Consider the following 20,816-nt stretch of genomic DNA (forward strand, 5'->3'; position numbering starts at 1 on the left):
GGAACATATGCAAAGGCATATAAGTGAGGTGGGGTCTCACTGTGTTGACCAGGCTGGTCTCAAAATCCTCGTCTCAAGCAATCCTTCCATCTCAGCCTCTCACAGTGCTGAAATTACAGGCATGAGCCACCGTACCTGGCCAGCATGAAGACGTGGGTTTTTTTGTGTGTGTGTGTGAGAGAATTAGTTCAGAGTAGTTATAGTAGAGCATTAAATGAAATGGAGCCCTTCTAAGCTCAGGGCCCTGTCAAACAGCATAGGTTGCACATCCATGAAGCCAGACCTGCTGGGCACCATAAATGCTTCAGTATTGCTGGAACAAGAAGTACCTGGAGAATAAGTATTTTATGAGCAGGAAATGACACCAGTGAGGTCAGCAAAGGCCAGATTATATGCTATGCTAAGTAGCCTGGACTTCGTCCCACAGTTAACAAGAAGCCATAGAAAGGATCTCGGCCGTGATGTAACCTGATTTGATAAATTTGTAATAAGATACTTCTGGCAGCCCTACAGAAAGTAGACTGGTGAGTAAGAGAGGAAAACAAGGGAACAGCATGGCAGCAGTGGCCATCGTTTGGGCCAGAGAGGCTCAAGCCTTGAACTTGGTCTTTTCATGGGGGGATAGCCAAGAAAAGCAGTCTGAGAAATAAATAGAAGGTATGGCCTGCCGGCATTGACACTCAAGATGCACATGAGGGAAAAGGAATAAATTAAGGCCCAACCAAGGGCGTGGCATTCAGGAGAAAAATGTTACCATTTTGCTTCATCCTGCCAGATAAATTTAAAGCAATGCTTGGTATAATGATTTAGCATCATTTACGTCAGTGACCCTATTCCAAGCCTGGAGAAGGCTAATGCACAAACTGCAAGGAATGAAGCCATTGTGCAGATTTCCATTTCTGTAACTTCCACAAGCAAAGAGGCACATGAAGAGTCTATTTATTTGTTTCTTGATCTATTTCCAAAGAACAATGGCTTTCGGGTCACTTGAGTTTTTCCTATGAAATAAAAAGAGATGATCTTTATATCCTTCCAGTGGGATTTTTCAACTACCAAGCTATTGCCAGGAAGTTTTTTGAGTTCTCTTTGGTATACTTGCACTATTTGAATGTGATCTCCAATATAATAAGGATAAAATTAAATAACACATTAGTTCTCTGGGAGTTCAATGTAAATATACCAATACTGGCTTCATTTATACAAAGATAGTAAATACCCAGATCCTTGAAGGTTGACAATAGTTCACACAACTAAATTACCTGTTCTTAACCCTCTAACAGTACATTTTTCTGTTCAGTTGTTGAAGGTTCAGTCTATTTGTGGAAACTGTCCTAATCATGCTAACTTCCCTTTCACCTCTTTGCTCATAAAACTTAGAGAACTAGAATATCAACATACACAAATTTAAATAGTCAAAGTATAGATCTGCTTAGGACTCATAATCCTCTTGATGAAATAACAATTTTTAAAAATGGGAACATAGCAGATTATTTTTCTGGTTCCAGGGATAACTGACATTTTTCAAACTTTTCTTTAGTGTTCTAATTGTTCCTAAAGAAGTCAGCAGTCATCTAACAATATGCTAACAATTGGATAGCTTGGTGTAGCTGAAAGATCATGAGCTTTCAAATCAGATGGATGAAGGTTGGTACAGGTGTGGACACGTTATTGAACTTCTCTCACCTTCAGTTATCCTGGGTGTCAGTTGGGATTTTTATCTGCTTTGTAAGGTAAACAGAGGACTGAGTAAGCTCAAAGATATGTAAAATTGTTGTTCCCAAGCAGGTCTTCAATAAAGTCTGGTTCCTGGGTAGGCTGTGTGTCTTCGGTAAGCAAAATTAAATGATGCTTAATACCTTTATAGCTTTTCCCTCAATTTTAATTGGTTGGTTAGCTTCTGAGGGTGAGTTTCTTCCCTTTGGGTATAACCAAGTGGGAAGATACCTCTACTTTTGATACCTCTACCTTCACGATCTCAGCTTCAGAACATCAAGTCCCTTAGCCTGAAATCAGCTCTCCCAGGGTCAGATCCTGAGACAGCAACACCAGCATTGGGAAACTCAGAATCTTCTTACAAACAAGTGGGAGCTCTTATATTTCCTTCTTTCCACAAAATGCTTTTAGCTCTCATATTTACTGCTTCAGTAATTTCCTCAGAAGTCTCTCCCGACCTCCTTGACCTCCTCACTTGATCAGATCCCGTGCTATAAACTCTCATAGCAACCTGTAGTTGTTTCTTTGTAGAACTTACCACAATTACAATTGAGCAATTAATTCTGAAATCAGTTGCTTCAAGTACCTCTCAATGTTAATTCCACTGGAAATCTGTCTTGTTCAGTACTGTAGACCCAGTACCTGGTGCACTCCCTTGCACGTACTAGGTGCTTAACAACTATGTATAACACAATGAATGGATGGATGCTGGGCCCTTGTTAACTGATTTGGATGAACACATACATTATTCATACACATAGTGATTTGGGTTACTTTGCTTGATTCACTTGTGTAGTCTTCAAACTAAGGATTAGTCTTCATCTACTAACGAAGTAGTGATTGGTAATCAGTATAGAGACTTATTGAATTGTTTTGATTACAGTGGGAATGGATTTATGCTGGTCCAGCTATATTCTCTCCCCTAAAAATTATTGTGTCCAATGGTATACACTTATAATTTGGTGAGACAAATGAAACTGGGCAAGTAAGAAAGGGAACAGAGTTAAGAGAAATACCTCTCAAATCCACTGAGGTGGTACCATTAAGCTGAGTATGCCTGAGAGTGATTTCCTGAGTCTAGGACTCTCTGCAATGGGGCCAAGTGGGTGGTGGGGAAAAGCAACTAATCCTGAGAAACTGCCATGTGGAAGACACTGAATCCACTGACACTGATGTATCCCGCAATTGTAGTTGAAGAAATGGAGGTTGATAAATGTTAAGTAAACTTTTCAAGATCATGGAGCTAGGATTCAAAATAAAGACAACCAATAGGTAAAGAGTATAAAAAAATACTGGAGAAGGGCTCGGTAGAGAACACAGGGAAATTGAGAGCAATAGGATAGGTCTAGCTGGCAAAGGCATAAGGGCAGCCTCCTTTCACCAAGAAATTACAATTGTAACAACTGGCTCTGTGACTCATCCTTATATCCCTCATATCCATTCCATTCCTCTTAAAAGCCAAACATTCCACGTATGTAAGGGTTTGGGAGATGGGAAAAAGGCATCTCCACTTTAGAGCCACCATGATCAGTAATCACCTTAGGAGGGATGAGTTATCAGATACCTGAAAAGGATATGAGGGTTGGTGGAATAAAGGGAGGAACACGGGCAAGAGGAAGAAAAGGTCATCAGAAGAACAGGCAATGGGCACCAAATAAAAATCCTTTCAAGTCACCATTTTGCCCTGCACCAGCATTGTAAATCATTGCCTTTGCCCCAAGGTATGCGATGGATACATTATAGATCCATAGTGTGAACCACGGCCAACAGATGTCTGACCCTCACCATAGTTGATCCATAATCTTGGCTTCCATTGCATAATTATCTGGAAGAAAAAAATTAGATGGTTCTATCATTAACCAAGTTGCTTATCCCAGAATCTGAAGTCACTTTTGATACCTCTACTCATTTATGTATCACAGTCAATCATTTGCCAAGGCTCAGTCCTACTTCGGAATATGTTTGCAGGCTCACCACGTGCCTTCCTCTTTAACCCCTCACAGTGCCATTCTATCTGTCTCTAAAACACTTTTAATACAGTATCAGTCTTCCACCCAAGATACAATTGTAAACTCCATGAGGTTAGGAACCATATCTATCATTTTACCGGTATATCTCCAGGGCTTGGCACAATCCATGGCACCCAGTAAGAGCTCAATAAATATTATGGAAGAGTAAGTAAATATTTGTTGACTGAGTAACTGAATAAATAATACCCTTTTATTCAGTCCACAAAAATTGAGTGAGTCAGTACCCTCTGCCAGGCAATGTGTAAGGTACTTAGGATACAGTGAGTAAGATAAACATAGTCCCTGAACTTTTAGAGCTAGTAAATGTTTCACCTTTTCTACTGGACTGAAATAACAGATCTAAGCTCTTATAAAATCTTACCTGATTATCTGGCTCTTCTCTGAGTTCACTTGAGCTACGTAATTTAACCCTTAAATGCTCCATTCTAAGCTCTCTATGATTTTTCTCATTTCCTCACCAAAAAGGTAAGATCCTTGAAGGCAGAGAACTGTTTCAATTTTTGTGTGTATGTGTCCTGTCTCAGTCTACACAGAAGTTTCTTTTAAGAGACTCAAAGAATGAAACTCTCTGAACTAATGTAAACTTTATATATCTTGATTAGGGATATATTGCTATTGGGTTATGTCCTGATTGGGCTTTATATCTTGATTGGATTACACAAGAATATACATTTATCAAAACCCATCAGATTGTACACTTATGATCTGTTTGTTTCACTGAAGATAAATGTTACCTCCATGAAACATATATTTAAAGTAACACAGGCTTATTATATAAAAATCACCAAATAAAAGTAAGCAAAAGTGAAAAAATAAAAAATTACCAGTAATCTCATCGCTCAAGGAGAAACACTGAGACTAGATGTGGTGGCTCATGCCTATAATCCCAGCACTTTGGGAGGCCAAGGCAGGAGGACTGCTTGAACCCAGGAGTTTGAGACCAGCCTGAGCAACATAGTGAGACCCCATCTCTACAAAAAATAAAATAATTAGCTAAGTGCGCGCCCGTATCTCGGTTATTCATGAGACTGAGGTAGGAGGATTGTTGTGCCTGGTAGTGAAGGCTGCAGTATGAGCTTATACACACCATGATTGCACCACTGTACTCCAGTGTGGGTGACAGAGAAAGACTTTGTCAAGAAGAAAAGGAAGGAAGGAAGAACAGAGGAAGGAAGGAAGGAGAAAAAGAGAAAAAGAAAAAGAAAAGGAAGGAAAGAAAGGGCAAAAAGAAAAAAAAAGGAACACTGCTTATATTTTGAGGTATATCCATCCAAATTTTTTTTTGCACATACATACACACTATGGATTCATATAGAATGTAGTGCCTTCTAATTTTTTATAAACAGTATACTGAGAACATACATAAAAGGTCCTTTATAATTACCTCTTGAAGGATTAATTTGCTACACTGTATAAAAATCAGAATTCTAAATTTCTTTTCAAAACTTGGAGTCTATGATATTCCATCATCATTACCATCAACACTTGTTGAATATCAAATGTTATCCCTAAAGAATTTTCTTGGCCAAGAATGATCTTCAGACTGGTGCTAAGGTTGCTAAATCTTTACTGCTAGATGATGGCTAACAGTGAATCTTAAAGCTGGTACCAGATTTACAATCAGCTTCAACTAACAACATTCTAGTGTTCTTAGTGACTGAGTACAACAAGCATCACCTCAGAATTTATCCTTCTGTTCCCTTCACATTATTAAGCTGTCGTAAGATCCAATTTATGACATGCTACTATGATATTTATTGTTTAATTTGGGTAGATTCTAATTTAATACAGGGACCCACATAATTGTATGGCTAGACTGTTGTGATCTACATCCTCATAAAATTTACCACAATATGAGCTCATACACGCAAATCTCACATTTATATCAGCAGTTCAAGCCACATCAAACTTAAGACATAATATTTGAAGTCAGCAAAGCCACAGCCCACCTCTAACACTTCCTAAAAAATTCATTGCTAAATCTAGTTCACCATGAAGACGGCATATGGGTAAATACTCTAGTGAGTCCTTTGCTGGTTTCCTGATGGTGCTACATAGACAGACGGGAGAATTATTTGGAACTACCCAGAAAACGAGAAGAGCAAGGACCAGAAGCAAAGATTTGTGAGAAAGGGAAATGTCTTTTGCTTTGCACTTTTTGGCAAATGATAAAAGGCAGCTTTAGTGACAGCAGCCAGATGGAGATCAAATGACAACTGTGAGTTCATAATGGTCTCCAGCATTCTGGCAAGCACAGGGGCAGTAGGGGAAGTGGGAGGGGTCAGCTTTCCTGGTACTACAAGTCAATCTGGTGCACATCAGTGTTATCTGACGTCAGCTAAAAGCAGTTCTGAGGCACTACATCGGGACCAGCTGCTAGATACTGAAAGCACCCTGGCCTGCCTCTGTGCACTCCCTGAGCTCCTCCTGCCCATAACATTTACAGGGCGCTACCAGTTAATTTATGTTCCCTACACTGGGGAGGATCCAGATGTCAAGGCTGCAGTTGCTAATTTGAAAGGAGCTCACAAATACAGGAAGCTCTCAGAGGATAAAAGAAAAACATAAGAGTATTTTACAGTGCACTTGAGAAACTCATTGTTCTGTATTAAAAAACACACAGAGTTTGAATAACATCAAGCCTGTTCCTTAGCATGCACAGAAACACATGATTCACGTTATCAAAACTGCCCAAAAAGGTCGGTTGTGGTGGCTCACACCTGTAATCCCAGCACTTTGGGAGGCTGAGATGGGTGGATCACTTGAGGCAAAAAGTTCAAGACCAGCCTGGTCAACATGGTGAAACCCTGTCTCTGTTAAAAATACAAAAATTAGCCAGGTGTGGTGGCACAGGCCTGTAGTCCCAGCCACTCTGGAGGCTGAGGCATGAGAGTCACTTGAGCCCAGGAGGCAGAGGTTGCAGTGAATTGAGGTTACAGTGAATTGAGGTGGCAGTGAATTGAGGTTGCAGTGAGCCGAGATCATGCCACTGCATTCCAGCCTGGGCAATAGAGCGAGACCCTATCTCAAACAAACAAACAAAAACCAACCAAACAGAAAATGGCCTAAAGATCTAAAATGCACTGACAGGGGAACCTTGGTTCATCTGCGGTTAGAAAGGGAATGTGTATATTGGATTCATCTGTGGCTTGCATCAAAATTCAGGGGGAATTTTCACAGCAGAAGGTAAGGACCAGGAAGAGAAGTCAGTACTCTTGCTATTAGCAATGATGCCTCAAATATTAGAGAAAATAGAAATAAATACAATATTTTACTTAGATGAAGGAATTAAGAACAAAGAAAATTAGAAAGGACATTGGAAAATGGGTGCCATCTAATTAATATTCATGATGTCCCACTACATGCTATGCACTCTAAGTGCTATACGTATTTTTTCTCATTTAATTTTCATGATAAACTTAAGAGAGAGCTTTTGACAGAAAAGAGGCAAAAGAGTTTAAGTGACTTGCCCAAGCCCGATTCCAGAGTCTGCATTCTGAACAGTATGCTCAGATGCCACGTGAACAACAGCTGTTCTAGAGGAGCATAATATGTGGTTAAGAATGTGAAATCTGCAGTCCCACCGATGTGCATTTGCATCTTGCCTTGGCCATTTAGCTATGGGTCTTTTGAGTTCATAACTAGCTTAACCTCTCCAGGAGGCTACAGCTTACTTAGCAGTAAAATGAAGATAATAGTATCCATCTCATAGATTATTGTGAAGGCTTAGTGACATCATGTAAATAAAATTTTACCATAGTGCTAAGCATGGTAAGCATTTAACAAATTAGTATTTTTTCTTCTTTTTATATTTTAAAAATTTATTTTAAATTTTTTAGAGATGGAGGTCTCACTGTGTTGCTTAGGCTGGTCTTGAACTCCTGGTTTACATGATGTCATGGTCTCAAGTGATCCTCCCTCCTCAGCCTCCTGGTTAGCTGGGATTATAGTCGAGAGCCAACATACCCAGCACAAATTAATATTCTTATTAATAAATAAGGTCTAGGGGAGGATCACTTGAACCTGGGAGGTGGAGGCTGCAGTGAACCAAGATTGTACCGCTGCACTCCAGCCTGGGTGACAGAGTGAGACCCTACCTGAAACAAACAAAAACAAATAAACAAACAAAAATAAGGTCTAGTGGGGGTAGGGGAGGAAGTGTCTTTAAAGGAGCTGGCAGTCCTTGCATCTGTTATAGTGTTGTGGACAGCACAACTTTGAATTTTCTAAACATCTCAGGAAGCCAACTCACTGCTGCACACAGATTTTATGAGAAAATCTTCTAAAGGGATGCACATACGTTGAAGTTCTGACAGCTCTGGTTTTTGGAAATGATGCCAAGTGTATTTTCATTAATTGAAACTTGGAGAAGAATGAAGGGAAACGCCCACATCATAGATGACAACCTGAGAAAAAGTAAATTGCAGAGCAACTGTACAAACCCAGTGTTTAAGGACGCCTCATGGCTAGAACCAAAGAAATTAGGATTTACACTGTGGTTAGATTTAAGGCAAATACAGCTTCGGGATCACAGATGGACGTGTTTTGATAGTTTACATAAAAGATAAAAATCCAAACTTATAAAATGGAGTAGAGGGTCCAGTTGCTAGGGATAATTAGGGACATGCCAAATTAACCAAACTTAATTCAGATGGTCATTAAACAATGACCCCCACCTGGTTTTCAGCCGTTTTACCATCTGTTGTAGCTCCTGCTCCTCCTGGCTCCCAGGTGTGACCTGTTTATGAAGACGCAGTGCCAAATCATACTCCATAGTATTTGGTAACCAGACAATAAATAAGGGTTAATAAGGCAAGTTGTAACATAACTCCAACTAACCTATGGAAATAGATTGAAACTTTTGAAAATTGATATCAAAGCAGAGGAACATGAATGTTTTTAAAAATTCTTTAGATACATTATCTGGTGATTGAATTTTTAAGGCCCAGAAAAATAACTTCTTTTTGTGGTAAGGTAAGGTATTTGAGGTTTTTCAGTGACTGCAGAAAAGTATAGAGTAATTATAGAATAACAAAATTATTAAATAAAAAATGTTAGAGCTGGAAGGGTCTTAGAGAACAAGACGTTTCCCATTGTGACCAATATGCACGTCTCAGGGGCTACGGGGTGGAGTGTGTTGCGGGAGGGGAGTGAGAGGGATACTAAACTTGCTGACGATCCCTGTCCTCCCCCACTGCCATCCGGGTACCGCAGCCACAGCACTTCCACTTTTATCTATCTAAATGTGGGGATTATGCCTGCTATGACTTTTGGGGAAAGGGAGTTCTTTTCAAAATTGAAAAGAGTTCACAAATATTTGTCAAATGAGGAAACTGAGGAATGGAGAGGATCAACAACTACCTGCCAAAGATTATCTCATTGAAGCCACATTCTTGGAGGGACATCAAGTTAGGTTTATCATTGTTGACTGTGTATGCAAAGTAGCCACATAGGTCTTAATTTTACAGCATCGTTTCAAAACTTCCATAAATACAGACCAGATATACAACATAAACAGATAAGCCTATAAACAGGCCTTTTTGTATTTGATGGTGATGCTTTCCTATAATAGGGAGGATGGCCTGCCAAGAGGGAGTCTCCAGCTGAGAAAGCAAAATCTCGGGCACATTTCTGCTTAGTGGACAGTGATACTAATAAGATGATTCCCCCCTCCTATATCTTAAGGGGATGAGCTGGAACATATGGCAAAAATCCTTACAGGTCAACAACAGAATGTTAAACACAATCCATCACTTTGCCACAAACTGATACGCTCTGCAAAGCAATGAAGTAAAGTGTTCATAATGGATAGCCAGATAGCAGGCTGTTCACTGCATTTTTTGGTTACTAAAAATGAGGTCACTTTGGACTTTTACAATACAAAGTCATCTGGGAGGCAGAAAGACTACTGTCACACAAGGATGGCTGTGGCCCACCTCTAAGACCAGCTATACAGAAATGAGCACTCCAAAGACCATGTCCTAGACCCTTTTCAAAAGATCACAGTCTTACAGAGCTTGATCTTAAATGATCTTGTTTTAATATTTAATATCTTCCAGACCTTGAGACTGACATTTTATTGCCAAAGTATACGAGGACCAAACAGAAATATAAGAATGCATATTATTCACAGAACAAAAAAAAAGTCTTATAAGCAATTTCAAAGAATAAGTTTTACTGGCAGAAATTTCCAGTTAGTTAAGATTAAATGCTTACAAGCACTAAAGCCAGAGAGAGAGGTAGAGGTTCAAATAGTAGTGAAGAATGCTCTTATTCTATTTCATTTTCTTTGTTCTCAATCTCCTAAACATTACTTTATTTCCTTAATTTCATCTCCAATTGTGTTTCTTGAATGTTTCTTCTGCAACATAACCCACGTTTACTTTTAAATCTCCCCTTCAAAACTCACCTTTATAAGACCTTTCAAGGTTGTTTTCCTCATCATTATAATCTCTTTATGCTACATTGAAAGAACGAGACTTGAAGCTTGGCACTTAAGCACTTTTAATCTATTGGGTTTTATATGTGTATACAATACAGACTGGTACAGGTCAAAATTCTTAGCTTACGAAATGGGCCAGTTAATAGCCCCTGGAAAAACCATAAGAAAAACAGTTGGATGTGGGTGGAGGGACTATGAGAAGAATATGAACGCAGATAAGGGTGCATGAGCCTCTGTAATGAAAACGTTACTAGCAGTTTTCAGATGTCTTGGAGGATTAAAAAAATGTATAAGCAACAAAACAGCATTTGGTGAAGACATCTTCCTTTCTAATATAAGAAAAAGACTACAAAGTTTATAACTCTTATGTTCTAATTCATCAATTATATCTTAAAATCTGTATACCTATTCATTCAACAATATCTGATTTAACAAATATTTATTAAGGGTCCACTCTGTATAAGGCACTGTTCTAGTCACTTAGGGACCAATCCGTGAACAAAACAAAATTCTACCCTATATAACTTATTTTTGGATGGTGGAGTGGGCAGGAGGAGAGTCAGATAATAAACTGTATATAAGTAAAATATATATGTTAGAAGGTGATCATGACATGTTTTTTTGAAAAACAGGGCTTAAGGGATTAGTAGTGCCAGGGAGTAGAAGTATTGCAACTTAACTAGAACGGGCAGGATATGCCTCATTAGGAAGGGGACTGAAAGGCAATGAGCAGTGTGGCATCAGGAGAAAAATCATTCCAAGTTTGCGGTTAACCGTACAAAGGCCGTGAGGCAAAAGGAGGTCCAATATGGCTAGAGAGAAAGGAGCATGGGGGGAGCAATGCAAGATAAGATTGCAGTAGGGATCAGACTAATGTAAAACTAATTTACAGCAGCTTTATTGATATAATTCACATTCTGTACACACCCTAAATATTTTATTCAATGGGTTTTACTATGTTAACTTAGTTGTAGAATTATCATCACTATCAATATTAGGACATTTTCATCATGGGCATAGATTTTATATGGTATTTTAAGCCATAGTAAGGACTTGGGGTTTTCCTCTGAGGAAAAAAAAAAAAAGCCATTAATAACTTTTGGGGTAAAGAATTGACTGGGATCTGACTTACTATATACAGGATCACTTTGGCTGCTGGAGGTGAAGGGAGGAAGGGCAAAAGCAGAGGGAGGCCAGTTGTTACATTTTTCCAGATGGGAGATGACGCTGGTAGTAGTGGTGGTGAGAAATGGTTGAATTGCATTTTGAAGTGGAGCCTATAGGATTTGCTGATGTGGGTTGTAAGAAAAAGGAATCAATAATGACACTAAGGTTTATGGGGGCTCAAGAGTGGGAAGAATGGAATTGCCATTGACTATTGTAGGCACACATTTGGCCGGACAACCAGGAAAGCAACAATTGTCATTTTAAGTTTAAAATGCTTACTATCTATTGATGCAGAAATAACAAACACTGAGGTTCAGAAGAGATGACTGAACAGGTTGGAAATATGTTTGGGAGTCATCAGCATATAAATAATTAAGGCCATGAGACCAGATGAGGTCACCAAGGGAGTGAGTATAGAGAAGAGGTATAAGCATGAGCTGTTAAGAAGTTAGGAAGAAGAAAACTTTGCAATGAAGTTGATGGGTGAATAGAATTGTCTTTTCTATTTCAGAGAGAGGAAACTCACGAATTATCTGGGTGCAGTGGCTCACACCTGTAATCCCAGTGCTTTGGGAGGCTAAGGTGGGAGGATTGCTTAAGCCCAGGAGTGTGAGACCAACCTGGGCAACAAAGAAAGACCCTGTCTCTTTAAGAAATTTAAAAATTAGGCTGGTGTGGTGGCATGTGCCTACAGTCCCAGCTACTCAGGAGGCCAAGGTAGGAGGATCGCTTCAGCCTGGGAGTTCGAGGCTGCAGTGAGCTATAACGGTACCACTGCACCCTAGTCTGGATGACAGAGGGTGACCCTGTCTCAAAAAAGAAAAGAAGAAAGCAAACTCATACATTTGTTCAAGGTGCAAAAACAACCCACCAGTGGCCAGTCACCAACTCAGACCACGTAGCTCCCTCACCAGTGGTTCACCTACAAAGCAGAGACTCTTAGAACAATCCTCCCATGGTAGAAGCCTTCTGATAAACACTTACTAACAGAGAGGTGGGGGCATGGGGGTGCTGACCTTGAAGAATGTTCTAGTTAGTCGCCTCATTTGACACCTCCACTGGCTGGTGAAATGTGTGCAGCTGGTGGCAGCAGAAGGTGGCCAGCCCAAAGCTCAAATCAACACCATGACTACTACCATGATTCTTAATAGCTGAAGAGAATTTCCAAAGGGTAAGGATTTATTGAACACACAAAAAAGATGGCATTAAGAATATTATACTAGTTTTTTTTTTTTTTTTTGAGACCAAGTTTCATTCTTGTCATCCAGGCTGGAGTGCAATGGTGCGATCTCAGCTCACTGCAATCTCCACCTCCAGATTCAGGTGATTCTTCTGCTTCAGCCTCCCAGGTAGCTGAGATTACAGGCTCCTGCCACCACACCTGGCTAATTTTCATATTTTGAGTAGAATCAGGGTTTCACCATGTTGGTCAGGCTGGTCTCGAACTTCTAACCTCAGGTAATCCACCTGCCTTGGTTTCCCAAAATGTTGGGATTACAGGCATGAGCCACCACGCTCGGCCCTAAGTAATTTTTGCATTTTGAGTAGAGACAGGGTTTCACCATGTTGGCCAGGCTGGTCTCCAACTTCTGACCTCAAGTGATCCGACTTCCTCAGCCTCCCAAAGTGCTGGAATTACAGGCATGAGCTACCACAGTGGCCAGGAACCTTATGATTTTTAACAAGAAAAAATAATAACAATACAGTTCTAGGTAGGTGGAAAATGCATCTGTCATAGTTGAACTGAGCTCCTATAAGGTGGACAATGATCTAATACTGAAATAGTAAGCATTATATTTCTTTCAGATGTTAAAGCATTGTTTTTTGAAAGAAAGAATAATTCTGCATTATAGAATCAGTAGTGGGAATGTATGTAGGATAAGCATGACTAAAATATCAAAAAGATCTTTAATATGTAAAGGAGGTAGCAGTGCTAACATAATTGAACAATCCTTGAGTATACATTTCCATATGATTTCCAAATATAATCATTTGGCATCTTTACAAACATTACTACAAGGGCGTTCTACTCCTGTGTACTTACTGTTCTGAGTCACCTACAGTGGTTTTTAAAATGACATCACATATTGGAGTTATTACATTGATTATAAATATGTATATATACGTATATGTCTATGTATTATACTGATACAGGAAAACTTCTCTGATTTACCATTGAATACCAGTGTCCTCCAGGACTAACAAACAGTTGTGATAAATCATCTATGCCCATTCTAATGTATGACTACAATCTAACTGTGTAGCTAAATGCAGTTTTTACTTCTAGCCATGAGGCCCAATTTTGAAGATAATCACTGATGAAACATTCTAGGTATACTCAGCAATGAGGGAAAATGATGTAACCTATCTGAGTCAGAAAGTATGACAAATGAATATTTTTGCACACTGGAAGCCCAAGCTTATCTCAGAGAAAATCCCCAGAATACTTGGGCAAATAACTTTCTGATGAAGTCAAATACAGCATGCAGTAGAGTTTTTGAGTGGGGGACTAAGCCTATACTAAGAAGTGACCATTTGATATTACATTTTTACTGCATAGAGTTGACTTGGGTGGGGCACTTTAGGACTGTGGTTCATTTGAATTGGTGTAAACAATACATGAGTTCTACTGTCCCACAGGCTCCATTCAGATGACTGAAGTCATGGGACTTTCAGCATAGCTAGCTGATGACAGTGCATACTACTTTAACCCAAAATCCAGTTCAAGCGTGGACATACCCATTAGATCCTAAGCTCTTTAAAGGCAAAGGACCAGGAATTGTACAGTTCTTGGTATAGAGGAGGACATGACAAAGTGTTTTTGAACTAACGTTAAATGTGGAATATGTTAGAATTCATGCAATGCACAGGACTGCAGGATTCTGAGATCTTGTTTAACTCTCAGATTCTATTCAACTCAATAAACCTTGACTGTGTTCCTACTAAATGCAGGTTTTGTGCTAGAAGCTGAAGACACCAAACTGATGAAGTCCTTGCTGTCAGGAAACTCACATGATTCCCTAACTCATTGTCAGCTTGCTGTGATCATGTTTCCTTCCCAAGAACCTCTAAGAAATGCCTAGTGGATAGAACCTTGAAGTTCCAAGGAACGTATTAACAATCGCCAAATGATGACTCAGGCTAGATTGTGTAATTCAGGTTTTGTCTGAAAAACTGAAAATGCTTTGGTAACCTACCTAAATTTCAATGTTGAGGAATTCCTTAAAAAAGACATCACATGTTAGGATGTAAGGCACGGGTACAAGATACATAAGCATCCTTGGGTGAATTATGCACTGACCATGACCATTTCTTTACTCAAAGATTGTCCCTGGCTGACAACGCAGTTAAAAAAATGAGTGCAAAATGACAGCTCAAATAAATGAACCAGAAAACCTATCATTTTTCTTTTCAACCAAATTAAGATAAACAGAGCTGGAGAATATTTTGTCTAGAGTGATAATAACATAAGGGTGCAAAACTCCCCGGTACCCTTGCAAAAAAGTTACTTCTGTGACATTTGGCTGTACAGCGACCTTAATAATGCAAGCACTGTTTTGAATACAAGCATGTGGGAGACATTTTCACCACTTTTGGTGACTTCAGTAGGCTTAAGAAATGTTTTGAATTTATTGCATAAACCCATAAAACAAAGGAAGGGACTTCTGAACTACTCAGTGAGAATCTATATATTGAAGTTGGTTTTTCAAAAATGTGTAACTTCCATTTGCAGTTATAAAGGTCTGCTTTCCACCTACAAGTTGCCATTATCTCAAAGGTGAAATTTTAGCATATGACTAAAAACTTCCTATAGTTACAGCTTCATGATTCAACATCTAACATCAATAATTCACAGTGAGATCACAGGCTCCCTATGGAAGCTAGTGACATATATACGTTAGGAAAGGAGCTTAGGCACATCGAGAGCATTTTGAATTTAGACGTGTGGGCTGCGTGGGTGTCAGATGGTTGTCTCTGAGCTGGTGGGCGTCCTGAAGGATCCTTGTTTGGGTAAGGCTCTTTGAGAAAGGCGAATCTGGGTTGCCAGGGATTCCCACATGTGGTCACCAGCTCCCCACGCAGACCAGCTCACGACTTCCCAGTTACACTGGGCAGGTGGGAGACCTTTCTGCTTTCTGTGGAAAAGATTCCAACTTGGTTCCCTGCCATCCCTGAATACAAACGGGTTGGTTTTTCTTTTTTGAGCTTCCAACCCTTGCAGCCTTCCAAAAATAAATCAAACCAGCCATCAGGGCACCGAAATACTACTACTACTAATAAGCAGCTTAGCCTAGACTTAGATAAACAACACTTCTAAGGTAAACTTTGCCCCAGAGGTTTGGAGACACTGTTTTAATGTAACCTGCTTACTAATAATTACCAGACTTCGGTGCATTAACCCTGGAAATAGATTTTAGTAGCCACCCCTTAAAAGGCATGAAACGATAATAAGAAAAAAGTGCAGCAACTATTACAGAAAATCACTTGGCAGCCTGCTTCAGCCCAAGCTGAGGCCACCTCTCGCCTCTGCTGAAGCCCTCCACTCCAGATGGCCCCCGCCAAGCGGATAAGGGAGCGTGCGGGACCCGCCAACCCATCTCTGCACCGCGCCCACCCCAGCCACCCTCTTCGGCTAGCCTCCAACGTGGCTCCTCCCTTTTCCGTTCCTCTCAACCTGACTCCAGGAGCTGGAGTCGAATTGCCGGAGCAGGCTGATTTGCATAGCCCAATGGCCAAGCTGCATGCAAATGAGACGGAAGGTGGTTGGCTGAGGGTCGGCAGAATAACTCCGGCAAGCGGGGCCCTTTGTCCTTCAGTGGCTGGGAGGCTGTGGCTGGAAGGCAGCTGCCCAATTATTGTCGTGTGGCCATTGGCGAGGAGAGGGTCGAAGAGCCAGCGAGTTAGCGAGGCGGGAGGGGTGGCCGGAGCGGCGGCCGCGGGCACTGGAGGAGAAGCCGAGGTTGGTGAGGAGCGGCCAGACAGCGCTGGGGCCTGAGCTCCCGGCGCGGCGCCTGTGAGCGAGTGCAGAAAGCAGGCGCCCGCGCGTTCGCCGTGGCCGGAGCAGCCCGCACGCCGCGCTCTCTCCGTGGGCGACCTGCAGTTGCAATATGACTTTGGAGGAATTCTCGGCTGGAGAGCAGAAGACCGAAAGGTAAGTCGGCCTGCGGACTATTCCGGCCCAAACTTCTCTCACCCACCCCGGGCTCCCCAGTGCAGCCGGGCGGTGGAAGGCTTGCAGGTGAGCGAGCAGAAAAGTTTGCACAGGGCAACTCTCGCCCTTGCTCCTTCGGGACTCTCCGTGGAGCGAAAAGAGCATATCCCCCAACCCGAACTAGCCCCGCCGGGGCCTTTGCAAAGGGCAGCAGTGGCCGTCGCTGCCCGTGCGGCTCCCGCGGCTGGCAGCCTGTGGCGGGGGCACTCTCGAGACTTCTCACGGGACCCCCGGTTCTTGGGCGTGCAGGGGTCATCGCGGGTGACGGCGCCGCGGGAGTGCCGGGTTTGCGGAGAGCCCAGGTGCGCGGTGGTGCTTGCATTCGAGAAGGAGGGGCGTGGTACCGGGCGAGGGGGCCGGCAACGGCCCCGAGGGCACCGGGGCTGACGGGACCCCTCGCCCTTGCCCCATGTAGGATGGATAAGGTGGGGGATGCCCTGGAGGAAGTGCTCAGCAAAGCCCTGAGTCAGCGCACGATCACTGTCGGGGTGTACGAGGCGGCCAAGCTGCTCAACGTGTAAGTGGGGCCCTTGCGCGTCCCCCGTGGCACCCTTCCCCCACCAGCCCGAGAGGTCGCCTTGGCAGGGCTCCCCTCGCCCGGCCGCGCCACTTCCTGTCGCTTTTCTTCTGCCCCGGTGGCTGCCTGCTCCGGTGGGGAGGGGGCGAGCGGGCCGGACGGCGACCCCCGGGGACCCGGGCAGGGGTTGCGGGCGCCAGCGCTTCTACGCTCACCGGCCCTGCCCGCTGCCCCCAGAGACCCCGATAACGTGGTGCTGTGCCTGCTGGCGGCGGACGAGGACGACGACAGGGATGTGGCTCTGCAGATCCACTTCACCCTGATCCAGGCGTTCTGCTGCGAGAACGACATCAACATCCTGCGCGTCAGCAACCCGGGCCGGCTGGCGGAGCTCCTGCTCTTGGAGACCGACGCGGGCCCCGCGGCCAGCGAGGGCGCCGAGCAGCCCCCGGACCTGCACTGCGTGCTGGTGACGGTAAGGGACAGGGGGACTGCGGTCTGCGGGGTAGATCCCCGGAAGGACTGGAGGCCAGGGCTGGATCGCCTGACTGTGGATCTGGAGTAGGTGGGGGTCAGGAGTCTAGCTGCCTTTGCCCCACCAGAGTGTGGCTGGACTTTCAGCCGAGATGTACGAGTTTCATCATCAGGATTTTCTGTGGTACAGAACATGTCTAAGCATGCTGGGGACTGCCAGCAGCGGAAGAGATCCCTGTGAGTCAGCAGTCAGCCCAGCTACTCCCTACCTACATCTGCACTGCCTCCCGTGACTAATTCCTTTAGCAGGGCAGATTAGATAAAGCCAAATGAATTCCTGGCTCACCCCTCATTAAGGAGTCAGCTTCATTCTCTGCCAGTCAGAGCTAAAAATAGAAATGGTGTAGGAGACAAACCTTGTTAATTCCCTAGAAATGCTTTAAGAGGATAGAGTGGAATTTTTTTCTCTGTAGTCTTGCATTTTTTTTTTAATGTGCCTTTTTTTTTCCCTGATAAAAACCTTTGGTAGGTAGATAAGTTATGTTTTCGGGGGTAAATGTACTGCCTTTGTCTTCTAAATTTTGCTCTTTTTTGACTGGTCTAGTCAAGTGACAGCCTGATTATTTTGCTACTCCTGAAAAGTACTATTCTGTCTCTTGGGAGCAGAGTTGATGGCAATTCCAGTTAACTCCTGTGCAACTCTTATCTCATTGTGCACACAGCACGGAAGTCTGTCTCCAAACTGTTTCACTCGGGTCAGCGTAACAAGTTTGGTAGAGCAAACCTGTGAATGATACTCTCAGGCAAAACTGAATAGATAGGCAAATATATGTATGTGTTCCGTGCAGGTTGCATGAGTTGAGACTTTGCAATGTGTAGTTTAATAGGTGATTATAGTTTAATAGGTGATTACCCTTAACGATTTTGCAGAGAACCCAACTACCTTGAAGAACTTTTAATTTTTTGTGCTTGTAACTTGTCTCCATGTTACATAGCCAAAATATAGAATGTTCAAGTGTCTTCTCCTCAAAAGTATAATTACTAGCAAATACTGATTTTTAAAAATAAGTTTATTTTTCTAAATTTATTTCCAGAATCCACATTCATCTCAATGGAAGGATCCTGCCTTAAGTCAACTTATTTGTTTTTGCCGGGAAAGTCGCTACATGGATCAGTGGGTTCCAGTGATTAATCTCCCTGAACGGTGATGGCATCTGAATGAAAATAACTGAACCAAACTGCACTGATGTTTTTGAAATACCTTTGTAGTTACTCAAGCAGTTACTCCCTACACTGATGCAAGGATTACAGAAACTGATGTCAAGGGGCTGAGTGAGTTCAACTACATGTTCTGGGGGCCCGGAGATAGATGACTTTGCAGATGGAAAGAGGTGAAAATGAAGAAGGAAGCTGTGTTGAAACAGAAAAATAAGTCAAAAGGAACAAAAATTACAAAGAACCATGCAGGAAGGAAAACTATGTATTGATTTAGAATGGTTGAGTTACATTAAAAGAAACCAAATATGTTAAAGTTTAAATGTGCAGCCATAAGTTTGGGTATTTTTGGTTTATATGCCCTCAAATAAAAGAAAAGCTGAAGGGGTTAATCATATTTGAAAACCATATTTTATTGTATTTTGATGAGATGTTAAATTCTCAAAGTTTTATTATAAATTGTACTAAGTTATTTTATGAAGTGAAAAGTTATTTATGCTATAAATTTGAAACAATACAATAAACTGGTATGAATAATTGCATCATTTCTTATTGTGTGCTCTTATTTTTTTTAACTTTTACTTTCTTTTAACACATTTTACTGACACTCTGCTCTATACTAAGTCTATAGTCAGAAAACAGGTGATTGAGTGGAGTTGGAGTTAGGGAAAAGGATGGTTAGAGATTCAGTTTGCAAAATTTGAATAATTAAAGATCTATGATAGGCCAGGTGTAATGGCTCATGCCTATAATCACAGCACTTGGGAGGCTGAGGCAGGTGGATCATGAGGTCAAGAGATTGAGACCATCCTGGCCAACATGGTGAAACGCTGTCTCTACTAAAAATACAAAAATTTAACTGGACATGGTGGCACATGCCTGTAGTCTCAGCTACTCAGGAGGCTGAGGCAGGAGAATCGCTTGAACCCAGGACGTGGAGGTTGCAGTGAGCCAAGATCTCATCACTGCACTCCAGCCTGGCAACAGAGTGAGACTCTGTCTCAAAAAAAAAAAAAAGGTCAGTGATAGTAGTGCCATAATAAGATTATACGCAAAATGTTAAGGAAGCAGAGAGCACAGAGTAACCAAAGCTACCTACCAGTTTTTACTGAAGAGAGATTTTATGTGGGTCTTAAAGAGTTTTATTTCCCTAGTTACAGAGGGCAAAGGGATATTGCTAGCAGCTACACTAGTTTGTGCAAAGGTCTGGAGGCCTGAAAGACCACAAGCAGGTCAGTAAAAGCAGAGTGATTCTGTGTGTGCCTCTGGTGTAGAAAGATAAGGGACAGGGCTGAGAAGGAAGGTGGGGATCAGGCCCAGGCTGTGAAGGGCTTTCCGTGTCACCCGTATGCATTTGGGCTTCCTTCTGCAAACTTCAGACAGCGGAGCCCTTGAAGGAAGTGGTGTGATCGGTGTTCTAGGAAAGTAACACTGGGATCTGTGAAAGATGATTATTGGAATGAGCAGCTGTAGGTGACAAGGCCAATTAGAAAGTGACTAAGAATCCACAGCTGTGCATTTTGCAGAACCATTTTTACAGAGCGAACAGGGACGTGGCCTGGCAAAGGTTTTTGGTGCCCCTAGTCTCTTCCTGAACATTTCTATGGTGCTGAGGGGTCTGCTTAAATTCTATCAGATGGAATAGATGTCAGAGAAGAAAAGCAAAAGAAAAGGCTTCAGTAGAACAATCCTTTTAGTTGCAACAATTACTTGATCATTAACTGCAACAATCTTGTAGGCATAGACCGAAGAAAGCGAAAATGCTTATGGAGTCAAGGCCTAGCCTTGCTTTAGTCCACAGAAATTTTCTTTGCCTATTTCTCCAACCATCTCCCTTATGGCTCCCCTGCCATCTGTCTTTCATCCTAGTCATGACTACATACAATCAGGAAAAGGGGTAGGGAAAATCCACTAATAGCAACAAAAAGCTCCAAGTCTCTGCATATATAATGAATACATAGGTCCCTGAGTCCTTCACCTTGTAAATGCCTCTCTTTTTCCACATCTGCTAGAAATGTGGGTGTTTAGGCCTTGTTTAGGCTTCTT

At 42.1% G+C, this 20,816-nt stretch overlaps 1 protein-coding gene and 1 long non-coding RNA gene across 2 annotated transcripts in view; both read left to right on the forward strand.

Moving 5' to 3' along the window:
* Positions 1-15,239, forward strand: part of LOC135272787 (uncharacterized) — a 71,657-nt gene extending 56,418 nt beyond the window's left edge. Inside the window, exon 6 of the long non-coding RNA XR_010340751.1 lies at positions 14,305-15,239. This is a non-coding gene — a long non-coding RNA (uncharacterized LOC135272787). The remainder of the gene's footprint in view (positions 1-14,304) is intronic.
* A 925-nt stretch (positions 15,240-16,164) lies between these two features.
* GADD45A (growth arrest and DNA damage inducible alpha) lies at positions 16,165-19,312 on the forward strand. The gene is made up of 4 exons (XM_012442688.3): positions 16,165-16,504; positions 16,980-17,081; positions 17,319-17,556; positions 18,650-19,312. Exons 1-4 carry the CDS (start codon positions 16,461-16,463, stop codon positions 18,761-18,763), a joined length of 498 nt encoding a protein of 165 aa, XP_012298111.1. The 5' UTR covers positions 16,165-16,460; the 3' UTR covers positions 18,764-19,312.
* Positions 19,313-20,816: the final 1,504 nt, after the last annotated feature.

The sequence above is a fragment of the Aotus nancymaae genome, unplaced genomic scaffold (genome assembly GCF_030222135.1).
Source record: "Aotus nancymaae isolate 86718 unplaced genomic scaffold, 86718_ANA_hifiasm-v0.15.2.pri h1tg000007l, whole genome shotgun sequence".
NCBI classification, from domain to species: Eukaryota; Metazoa; Chordata; class Mammalia; order Primates; family Aotidae; genus Aotus; species Aotus nancymaae.